The 12,521-nt window shown below is 40.3% G+C and overlaps 1 protein-coding gene across 27 annotated transcripts in view; it reads right to left on the bottom strand.

Moving 5' to 3' along the window:
- The window catches only part of cast (calpastatin), a 44,932-nt gene extending 36,746 nt beyond the window's left edge, over nt 1-8,186 (bottom strand). For 8 of the 27 annotated variants that reach the window (XM_088086130.1, XM_088086132.1, XM_088086181.1 and 5 more), the window contains exons 1-3: nt 8,082-8,186; nt 6,263-6,319; nt 4,664-4,759 (exon numbers count right to left, since the gene is read on the bottom strand). In XM_088086130.1, coding sequence (XP_087942256.1) covers nt 4,664-4,759; nt 6,263-6,319; nt 8,082-8,156 — 228 coding nt within the window. In that variant the 5' untranslated portion in view covers nt 8,157-8,186. Of the gene's footprint in view, nt 1-931; nt 1,092-4,663; nt 4,760-5,530; nt 5,799-6,262; nt 6,320-8,081 lie in introns of those variants that run through there. The other 19 variants (XM_088086164.1, XM_088086221.1, XM_088086262.1 and 16 more) reach the window with 11 other exon arrangements.
- Between the last annotated feature and the right edge of the window lie 4,335 nt (nt 8,187-12,521).

Genomic DNA, 12,521 nt, shown 5'->3' with positions numbered 1-12,521 from the left:
GGGAGGCAGGCAGACTGCTGCAGCCCAGAGCTGAGAATTTTTTGCCCAAAACACACACAAAAAAAAACTCCCACATAAAATCTGAAGCTATCAGTGTGCAGTCCTCCTCCTAAGACACATTTTCACCTTTGACACATAAAGTGAGTCAGAGCAAACTAACACAGCCCTGATAACAAAGTACTGACATCATGAAAGCCAGTGTGGACCTGTCACACATCACAGTCGCTTTGTCTGCATGACGTGAAATGTAACAAAAGCTAATCGCACAGTATGACGCTACAGGATATGACCTCTGGTGCGTGCAATTCCAACTTGTGCAAAGAAAAAAAGGAGCACTTAGTCCAGCTACACACCCTTTCTTATTGCTCCATCTGCCACTGCAGATTATCACAGGAGAATGTTATGTGGGCGAGACCTCATAAACTAAAAAGACCTGTCCTGGAAAAAAAACAAAGATAATGTTTTTCTTAATGAAAACTAAATCAGGCCACCTTTAAGCAGTCATCACTGTGGAAGATATTCGTAGCAACAGGTAGCAAACAAGGCAGGCCTTGTCCAAGGCTTGGTTTAATGTCTCACTACTGCAAAACTTGCACTCTCTGGTTGTGAATTGGCAGACGCTGACCGGGAGCCTCACATTCCAGCAGAGAGAGGGAGGGAGGGAGGGAGGGAGGGAGGGAGGTCTGACTTGGTTAAAAGCCAAGACCATTTTCCTGCTCATATGCGTTTCCCCTATAAGTCCTTTGTTAAACACACACAGAACAAAGTGGACTAACAAAACTAACAGAGCATTAACACATCTAGCTTTCAACTTGCAGGCCGACTTACATTAACAAAACAAAACACACGTGGATACTTCTGAGTTAGTTTCGAAGCAGATACCACGGCACAAGCACACACACCACGTAGACATACACACATCTGCACACACCTGCTGCTCCACTGCCACATCCTGCAGGGCCTGGCCGTCCCGTGGACCTCTGATCCAGCTCAATATCTGGCCCATGTTGGCTGAAAATGCCTCAGAGCTTGTGTGTGTCTGTCAGCCGCTGCCTTGTCTGTCGGCTTGCAGCATGTTTCCAACTAACAGGGAGGGAGAGAGGGAGAGGGCGGAGGGACCAGAGGGGGGTGTGGTTGGGGAGCAAAGGGGGGGAGGCTCACATGTGGAAGTCAGAGGAGACCAGGCTGTAATTCCCTGAGCTATAAAGAGACGTGAGCTGACCGTGGACTGACACCCACCTGATAAGGGGCCACATCTGAGCTGCTTTTTTATGCCTTCAACCAACAGGCATAAAAATATGCCCGGGCAGGTGTGTGAAACAGCAGACTGAGAAAATATCAGAGCCACTTATCAACAAGCGCACACCCAGATGTGTAATGATATAGAGACCTTGAGCATACAATGGCATAGAGGCATACACATGTTTGTGTGCACACCTCTTATGTACACACAGCAAGAAAAGATAGCTTGTGCAACCACAATGGTGGCCTATGAGAATAAAAGGAGGGGCCAGAGTTTTATATTACATCTGTGTAACCTATCTGCCAAAAAAACAAGAACTTTTATCCTACATAAGTGACATCATCACCTCTTGAGGATAAAGCAGGGAGTGATATTGACTGAACCCTGTCCGTTATTTCAACATCTGGTCACCAGGTCAGAACCGTCAATCGATAGCCCCTGGCTGAGCCAACGACAGGCTGTTATCTATGGCAAATGGAGGTTATTTCATCATGACAGTGTATCATAACAGCCTGGGCAGCAACACAACATTTATTCGGGTAACAAGAATTTAGGGAGTGTTTTTACAGAACACATGAGTAATAGATTTACTGACGCTTGAGGCATGGGTGTTGGCTTTCTGAACCTTCACCTTCAATACTTTTGAACCAAGACAAAGGCAAAACTTTGAACTTAAGCAAAATATGCTATGCTATCATTATTAAACACAAATTCAGAATATGTGGTAAATACATTCAGATGTTTCTGAAGCCATTACTTTGCTCCCATTGTTTCCCCCTCATTAACAGACAAAGCAGCAGAATTCCAGTTATTGCCCCGAGGCTTTACCTCACCTATTACTTGGGTGTACTGTGCGTCGCGTTGGGCAGTTCTGGGCGGGGAGTGCAGACAATACAGTCTTTGAACGAGTCACTGTGTTTTAATAGCACACCTCAGCAAAATATGGAAATATATACAGTTCTATTAGTGGTTTAAAGTAACCAGACATGAAACTCCTGTTTGTGCACACAGGTTGATGGTCATTAAACTAGATGTCCAGGTGGAGTTTTAGAGCTCTTCTTTTATGCACGCCGCATAGAAAGCATTTAAACGTGCCAAATACAATTCACTGGTATTGCAACCTGTAACACAACTGTAGGTGCAATATGATGCTAAAACTGACTGGTAAAAAAATTACATCCCTGTTGGATTTCTTCATGCAATTAAGACCTGAACAACGAGATTACTTCCAGCTGACATGGATGATTAATGGCTACGAAAACACACACGTAGGCCCATCTGTTGCACAGATTAAATATGAGAATTTGCTGTCTCATATCTTAAAAGAACAGATAACCTTGCATTCTTCTCTAACCTGTAGTGCAAATTTATCAGTCTACATTGTTTTGGTGTCAGCTGCAGAGTGTCAGATATATTGGCCGTAGAGATACTACTCTAGAGATATGTTATTTCTAAATAAAAATCCATAAATCCTCTTTCTTAGAAAGCCAGCATTTGCTTGAGAGCTATATGTCTTTAAGTTTCCTTCAGTATTAAAATACTCCAGTGTCAGCTCTCTGTACATCCACTACTACATCATATACAGAAACTCTTAGTAGCTATTTACATATTTTCAATTGTGCCGATTTGTCTGAAAACAAGATGGAGTGCAAGTTGCAGCTAACAGGAAACTCCTGACTCCAATACAACCATTCTGTTTGAAGGCCCAGTGGGTACTGCAGCTCCAAAACTCAGAGCAGGGTTGCCCCAATAAACCTTAGACAAAGACTGATCGCAGGAGTTTCTCAATCCGTGAACAGTCATAGCACAACATGAAACAAAATCAGGGCTCTGGATGTACCTTTGAAATGGTTCTTATATTAAGACCCACACTCTCCTCTATCCATCTATATGCAGCCTTTTACCCTGTGCTGGAAACAAGTAGATATGCATGCAAAACAAAAGCCAATAATTTTGTGGTAAAGGTGGGGTTTGGGATCCATTGTTGTCTCAACTTTTGTCTGAGGGAGGCCCAGAGTGTCATACTTTGAACGCCTCTGCTTTATTCCATCTGATCAGCAGTGTGTTCACGTAGAAAAGGAATGAAGTTATACAAGTTTGCTTTTTCTTTTTTTTTTTGGTACCGGATGACTTAAAAAAGACAAACAAGGCATGTACAGCACAGGTACATATGGCCCTGCAGTATGTACATAATATACATGCTGCAATGCACATGCCCTTCTGGAAATATTCATGCTTGCACATGTGTGTGCACTGCACAGATGCACATACAGGTTTTCATACAGGCCCCCAAACCAGGGCACACTCCCTGTGTGACAGACACACCTTTGCTAATGTGCAGTTCCATATGGCTCAGCCTGTAAAACTCGCTGGCGGACCATGGGAAACAAAAACATTCTACTTGTCCTGTAATCTCCCAAACGCCTATCTTAACTTCTATCATTTTTTAGTATCACATTTAAAAACAGGACACCTTGGAGAATAAAGTTAGTTAAAAATGAATGAAAATGAATGAGGAAATGCCAGATGTTGCCGTAAACATGTTTGTGAGTGCCAGTGCAACATAAGCGTGCACATGTAACAGGACCCCTCTGCTAAGCTGACACTCTCCTTTATATTTAGATACATGTCGTACTACAGTCACCAATACCTCCACCACGGCAGCTCAGACATATAATAACTCTGCCAATTACCACCTCACACACTGGGCCACCTACGTACTGCCCTGTTCCAAGAAAAGTTACAGGGTTTCTGCACCGGCTAGGCAGAAAATATATGAATGATTAACAATTTCACAGCCACTTGCACATACATTACTACTGTCACGTGGTGAAAGTCTGAAAATAATCCTAGAAAGACTGCTCTTTGTAAGATGAAGACGAATTTGCTGTAAATATACCAGTTTTGAGTAGTAAAGGTAAATGTAACTCAGGCATGCCTGAGTTCACACCCCCCTCTCATCATCAGTGTCAACACAAGCAACTTTCTCAGGCTGAAAGTTTACAGACAGCAGCTCTTATCTGACTGATGAGCATTTCAGAGTTTAGGTGTGACTGCACTCAGCAGAGGGAGACAAACATGAACTTGAAGTGTCCTTCACCCTTACTGTATACTGCAATCCAGCATTGACATTGTGCTTCATATTGTGCAACTATGTAAATACGTTTCTCATATTTCTGAACTGTGGCCCCATTTATGGGTCCTAAAACTCTAATGACCACTACATTTGGACCATTTGTGATGTAGAAATGATAAACCATCAACTTTTTAAATTATATTTTAAAATTTAAACTGCATCAAACTAGTTAGTCAGAGAGGGAAATATCCAACATTTAGGCCAACACAATCCTTTTTAAAATTAGTCGTGCAAAATTCTGCTTATGTGGGGGAAAAAAAATTCAAGACCCCTGAAGTCAGTACCTTGCAGTAGTAGGACCCAATGGTGGGATAGTAGGGTGAAGGCTTGCTGCTGCTGCTACAATGGACATCATGTGAGGAAGAAGCTGCTCCTTCTTGCTACACACACAAACACGCACACACATGCAGCAGCTTGTTATTGTACATGCTGAATGAGTTTCTGGCAATAAATTCAAAGAGACGTCTGAACAGGATGCAGTGATTTCAACCTATTGTCTTGCAGGGTTAATTCATTTAACATGTGACAAAAAATGTTCCATATACAAACTTTATCTTCTTTATGCTATTCTTGCTTTTTTGACATTTTACGTAAAACTCTCGTTGTATATATGTTAGCATTTTAATATACTTAGGTATATGTGTAAGTTATTATAACTTTGTGTTATTTAATAACACAATGTATTTATACAAAATGTACGAATCAAGTACAAAAGTGTACAAAACAGAAAAATTGCACAGCAGTTCGGAGTGAGTTGAAACAGTATCAGGAAATCGCAGTGTTATTTTTACATCTGATCCTAAGTTCTAGGAATAACTGGCACTTATTCAAAGCTGAAAAAAGTGTGCGTGTCAAAGCCTATCTCAGTTTAAACAGTCACACACCCTTATATCTAAACAGTGTGTGTGACAGAATATGGGCAAAGCCTTTAGAATAATTTATTTCAACTCAAAGGTTATCTTGTGCCACCTATGCCAAGTGTTACATAGCATTCAGCAGCTTATACACTTTCAGACAAGTTGTGCAGGTTCACTACACTACGTACACATGCAGCGTCTTTCCGGGTGCCAAACTTTACCTCAGAGTTATGATACATTGCCTGAGGGTCAAGCAGAAGAGAGAGGGTGATGTAAAGAAGCAGATGTACTCACAAGACTCTCCCAGAATGCTGCATACGCCATGATGGATCAGGAGGCTGAGAACACTGTCCTGAAACAATAAAAGTTCAATCCTGCACTGCCACTCTCTCCTGTCCCTCACGGCAAGATCTTCTCTCTCATGCTTTACCGAACACAGAGCCACTCCCCACACACTTCTGCTAATTAGCTCACAAAGATGTCTGCTGCAGCCGCCCTCTCACACAGGTTAATTACTGAAAACGCACTGTTCCACAACGGGACCTCTGGCTCGACACAGCAACGCAAAATCAAGCACTGATCTTTATACGTATATACCACTCCCACGCTCCCAACGCCACTTGCACATTTCCAAAGAAGGAACTTGATGGACGTATTATGATTGTTTCCAGTTAAATGCGCGCTGCTGGGGGGGTGGGTGGGGTGGCCACGTAGTTTGATCACTGGGGAAATGAGCACGAAAACCATCGAAAACACAACCAATATATTGACTGAGCAATGATGCTGAATTGGAGACATGTTCATCGATGTAGCGATCTGCAGATGTTAGCTCAAAGGCACCAACACCCAGTGTAAACATCCAGCAAAAGCACATACCACACACTCACAAGATATGCACTTTTTTCCCCCATTTATAATTTATCTACAGCCATTGTATGCACTGTTGTCTCAGAATAGGCATTCTGGAGCTGTTCGATTCATTTGGCATGCCTGCTATGCAAAAAAAAAAAAAAGACAAAAACTTACTTCTTTTGCATCCTTCGGGTTTTTATGGTTACCATGGCCTCTTTTCTTGTGTGGCATCTTTAAAAAAAAAAACACGAGTGGATAAACTTTTTAATGTTTCCTTCTGCGCCCTCAGTCTTCTGTTAGGAGTCTACAGGCTGGACTGATCTGCCCTCTTGGAGCAAAATTTGTTGCCACTCCCGCCCAGAAAACTTTGTCTTTGATGACTGATCAAAGTATAGACGCTGGCACGAGCTCTTGTTTTCGCAATAAGTGTGTATTTAAGATGGAGCAAGTTAGGTCCTGCACTTTATCAGGTTGTCTCTATTTATGATATTCTGCTAGATCACCCCTGACACTGTAAGATACTACACCGCAGATTTGACAGATATGTGGTGATATGAATGATGAGGATGAAAGTGTCAGAGTGATACACGCCCATATAAACTGAGTTATAACTGCACGAATTAGTGCGTGTGAAGATAATATATTTTCTATTTCCAATTTTAACTTGCAGCACAGGAAGGACCCACTGACTGGATTTTTTTGGCATGACTGGATACGCCCCACAGCTCAGGAAGAGTTGAGTCACCGCTGATGTTATCCTTTTTCCTCTCACAGAGCTGGGGCCCTTATTTAACACAATGACGTCCTCTGCTGGGCGACAGAGAGACTGTCTGAGTCAACCCAAAACTACCACAGGGCCCCATGACTGAACTGCACAACAGGGGTTCTCAACCTCTTGTAACTTTCTGAGGACCACATTCCCAGATAAATTATTATAAAAAAAAACCATAATAACAAAGGAGAAACTTAAAGTGTAAATTTATGTTATAACCTATCCCACTGTCATCTTTTAATGTTGTTGTAGCGTCCTGTTGTGTCTGAAACCACTTTTTCTTAGAAAATATTACACCCTAAAATCTAAAATAGTCCCAATTAAAGTCCAGTCTCTTTTACTAGCCAGCTGTGGCAACACATGAATTAGAGGCCCGGTCTGGTTGTCATGCAGTTTGTTTTTAACTTTTATAAGTTCTTTGGATAAAACCAGGTTGTTGGAGCTTAGTTAGCTGCACAGATCACACATTTAGTATGTATATATGTTTACACTTCTGTCAGTACAGACATACTACTCACAATGTTAGCTTTGTAAGATTCTCTGCAGTTCAATCATTCATGGGCACCAAAAATAAAAACCAAATGAGATTAGTAGAAGACAATTTTTTAAATAAAAAGGTTTGAAAAATGTCTGGAGTCCTTCATTCATAATTATGTATTTAAAATGACTTTACAGAATTGTTATCATTTTAAAGCTTTTTTTTTTTCAAATCATTTCTTGCTATGTATTATTCTTGCATTATTTTCTTGTTACTTTGTTTGCTTTTTGTTTGGACATTTTTGGCAAATTTTCAGGTAATATTCTTGTACCTTTCACAGATTTCTTGCTAACCTCTCGGTCATTTCTGATTTTGCTGCTCATCACCTCCTTCCCATGTTTTTGACTTAATTAAAGCCAAATGCCAGGGCCTCAAAGGGTTAAATAAATTATTTGATTGGATTTCCATCTTTGCTGAGCAACAGTTTTGTGTGACAGGACTTAAAAGCCAGTCCCATATAGACGCCTGTCCCAAATATAAGCGTGTTGATTTCAGTGATTTAGGCACATAACAGCCCGGCCTATCATCTTAAGTCTTACGGTATTTGTTTTGTGACACACCCCCAGTACTTTCTGTTTGTGTGATGCTAGAGCTTCGATGGTTTTCGCGCCTAATTTCGGCTCAGTATCACTGCCTGCAGCTGTGAGTCAAAATTCAATTCAGTCTGTGTCGCATTTCCTCACCACACGTCTTGAGGCTTTCGCTGGCGGGGTGTCTCTCTCCTCATCATCACTTTTTCGTTTCAAATTCCGGTCCATTCTGTATACGAGGCGAGGGGGGAAGTTGCGTTTCCTGAAACGACGTAAGGACCCGCCCTACTCTCCATCTGATTGGCTAGTACGCGCTGCATTGCGTGGGTCTGATTGGTCAGATTTAGGCAAGTGAAATTAGATTGGTTATTGGTAAGCCAATAAGAGGCAAAGCAAGGAAGAAGAAGGCGGGTCATCCAATTCAATTTCATTCAATTCAATTCAGTTCAATTCAATTCAGTTCAATTCAATTCAGTACGGGTAAGCGGAAAATTCATTCCTTCACCACCTCTAGGACACCATAAAGTTTTTTAATGAGTTTCTTGCACCATCCTAACACAAATATACATCTGAGGGAATGTTAGGTGGATAACTGGCAAAACCATAGAAATAGAAAGCAATTTGTCTTTACCTGATGAAATGTCATGACTGAATTGATGATACTCAAACATAAGTGGTCACTGAAATTATACACTTAATTTGGGTGTTTTGATTCGGAGAATAATTAAGCACATTTAAATAAAAAAAATAAGTGTATCACTAGATGGCTCTCCAAGTCCAGCCCAGCAGTGGGCCATGGCCTACTGAGTATCATTGCTTTACTACTACTGCTGCTACTACTACTACTACTACTAATAATAATAATAATAATAATGATACATTTTATTTATAAGTGCTTTTCAAAAAACGCAAGGACACCTTACAAGACAGTTAAAAACAAGAGGCAATGCATCCATCAATAATAAAGTCAAATAATCATTAATGTACAGTGATATCACAAGTTAATATCATATATCTAACTTGACAAAATGATTGTCATAAAAAGTGGTTATAAAATCATTAAAATAAAATCATCATTAGTGCAAATAAAGATGTGAGTGTCACCATAAAATCAGACCAAATATACCAGCTTGAAAAGGTGAGTTTACAAACGGGTCTCGAAGGTGGAAAGGGTGTCAATATTCCAAATGTCTTGTGGGAAAGAATGTCAGAGGCAAGGCAGAGCAGCTGAAGGCTCTAGAGCCCATGGTAGTCAAGCGGGCATATGGTGATATGAGTTGGATTGCAGAAAAGACTGTAGAGAACATCCATTGATTTTGTCTAATTTAAAACAGCATCTCATAAAATTAACTGAATTATTTGAAAGGTCTTGTGTGTAGGATTTAGTGGCATCTGCTGGTGTGGTTGCAGAACTTAAACTTCCCCCATCTGACAAGTGTCAAAGAGAACTGGTGGTTGATGCAAAATAATAATAATTTAAGAGTCATAAGGACAACATAGCACTTTAAACATAATTGCTATGAGTAGACTATATATTTAACAGTTTTGCAAAAAAGAGTTTTAAACAATAACTAGTTTTCAAAACAGCATTACTGATCCGGATGTGAATTGATATTGTATCATGGCAGGTTGAAAGACACAAAAAAGGGCACCAAAACGAAACAAATTCAGTTATCACTGTGCACTTCCTGTCTGATCAGCTTGCTGTGAGCACACAGACATTTTTTCATTGTCATTTAACTGTTTTCAGCACAGATAGCCCTGATGTCAGTGATAAAGGATGGATGAACTTGCATGTGTGAGCGACACTTTCCGTCAATCTGATGCCCTTCAGAAACAAATTTCCCCTGACCTTCATACTTCCTGATAACAGCATGACCCCTGGCACATCCCCACAGAAATGATCAGTCTATCACCTGCAGAGTGATGCCAGTCTGGATGACTCCAGAGCAGTATTTTTACAGCGTCCTTTGATAACAGATGACATTTATACAGCAGTGCTTGAGCTTTGTTGACATGAATGAATGAAACACTTCTTAACCTTTTCCAGTTTTGGTTCCGGTATTACTCATATTTGCAACAGCTGAAATATTTACACAATGATTTTTTTAAAGGAAGAAGGCATTTAGCTTCTGCTGCTTCTTCACTACAATAACTGACTGACTGACAGAACAATCTACATCCACTCTTACAACTCAGCAATTAATAAAGGAGCAGTGAATCTGGATTGACCAATGGCATTTATCACAACTTAATCTCTTTTGCTAAATGTTTTCAAATTGCAATGTGATCGTGATCAAAGTGCATTTTTGCTCCATAACTTGCATACTTGGAATTGCGACTGTTTCATCTTTTTAACAAATGTGTGCACATTTCCACAAAGTCCATCCCAGAATATTCCATATCTTTGCAGACGGATTGTGTTTGTGTTTGTGTTTGTCCACAGCATGTTTTTATGCCTCCCCAGTGGCTACAACCAAGGCCCATTTTCCTGAATGCAATATCTCAAAAACACCTCAAGGGGAATTCTTCAAATTGGCACTAACGTCCACTTGGACTCAATGACGAACTGATTAAAGGTCAAGGTCACTGTGACCTCGTATGTCTCATTCTTGTGAACATAATACCTCAAGAAAACCGCAGGGTTTTTGGCACAAGCATTGGCCATAACTCAAGAATCCATATTCTAATTATGACAAACTTTAACACAAATGTTTAATAGGATATAACGATGAAGTGATGACATTTTTTCTGTCCAAAAGGTTCGAAGTGAGCTTCACTGTGACATCATAATGTTCTGTGAAAACACTTTTCTGTCCATTACTAAATGTCATATCTCAGGATCAGAAGTGGAGACATTTGTTCAGATATTGATTTGGTGACATTAATCTTGGGTGCCCACCTTGAGGCTGTGCTTATTGTCTAGATTTACTCTGCTGCCAGAGGGAAAATGGGTGTATTGCATCCACATTTTCACAGACATGGATGTAAACTATAATTGTACCTAGACTGGTGCACAGAGGCAAAGAACCGCAAGGTGGTAATCCTAGTTGTAAAAAATGTCATCTGATATAAATTTTATTCCAATTTAGCATCAAACAGAACATCATGAAGTCATTGTGTCTCTGACCACAATTCAATATCAGTGTTTTATGCATCCTTTATTATAATAACTTGTTTTGTTGATTAATTTGATGCACAGTTGTTCTCTGATGGCCACAATAACAATAAAGATGACAAAAAGAGGGGGTTGGCATGGCAACCATGTGTTCACAGGCCACAGATTTCACAGGTTGGTGGGTGATGGGAGTATATCATCCCATCCAATGGTGTTACGTGTCTCTTTCACCCCAAAATAATTAGTTTCATTTCTTAATTTATTATCAAACCATTTTAATGTTTTGAATTTTAAAATGTACTATGTCTTGCAAAAACTGTATTTAATACAAAACCCAAACCAAACAACAACTTCACAGAATATCGCAGAAAATTGCCAAGAAGCTACACAATTCTGTGATTGCCACTGAACCATAAATGTACTCTGAGATCATTAGGAAGTGCAGTTGAAGTCTCCACATCTATTTGCCACACCTAATAGATTCTGGATGAGATGGCAGCAGTCGATGCAGCTTCATCTGCGTCATCCTCCGGCTAAAAGCCGAGACTTTCCCTCACCGTCTGCCCCAGGAGCTGGAAAAATAATTAGCTGACGAACCTCTGACCTCATTTGACCAAACTGATGTGTGCATTGCTTTTGTGCGTCTGTGTGTGTGTCCTTATGCTGGATTAGGAAGGCCGGATGAGTGATCTCAGACCACTGGTGTGAAACTCACACCCTCACAGATCAGCGACAAGGACAGAGAGTGCGGAGGATTAATGTAAGCAAAGTCAAAGATTCACTGCTCTGTTATGAAACCATGAAGTCCTGCAACAAATATCTTGCTAACATTTCTGTGGCTCTTCAGCTGTGTGTTTAGTGTGTGCCTGAGCGAGTGCGTTCGTCAAAGCAAACAGTTGTTGCTAGGTAAATGTGGATTATACTGCAGACCTGTTTGCACACAGCCAGATGACCAACGGTATCGCTCATTATGAGCTGTGACAAGTTTCACTCACAATGACTATCAAGCTCACTTTATTTTTAGACAAATGTTATACATCTGAATTAAAGAGTCCTTTTTACAATAGTGCTCTTAATGTTATGTAATGTTATGTGTAATGTGTAATGTTAATGACATGAACTGCATCTACACAACTTCCATTGAGTCCAAGAGGGAAAAATTACATCCATCTTTATCACTGGATAATTATACACCTGCAGAGAGCGTGTTGAGCCACTGTTTCCATTAATAAACAACTCAAATAGCATCTGATGTTGGCAATATAACTGTCATAAAAAACCTTTGAACTGCCAGCAGACACTGTTTGACTTAGGCTGACAAAAAAAAACCCCATCATGACACATTCCACGTTGTACTATGAAAAAAATAAACCTGTTCAATAAAAGTCCTTTTTTTCCCCAATGGAGGACAGGAAATACATTGATCATTTTACCAAAATCAGCGAGTTACTCCAGTTAAACCCACCAAACCTGAT

This window comes from Plectropomus leopardus, chromosome 2 (assembly GCF_026936395.1).
Source record: "Plectropomus leopardus strain MGB_pleo_1.0 chromosome 2, ASM2693639v1, whole genome shotgun sequence".
In the NCBI taxonomy this organism is placed as follows: Eukaryota; Metazoa; Chordata; class Actinopteri; order Perciformes; family Serranidae; genus Plectropomus; species Plectropomus leopardus.
Note: the sequence above shows the minus strand (reverse complement) of the source record. Positions and strands in the feature narration are given on the sequence as shown.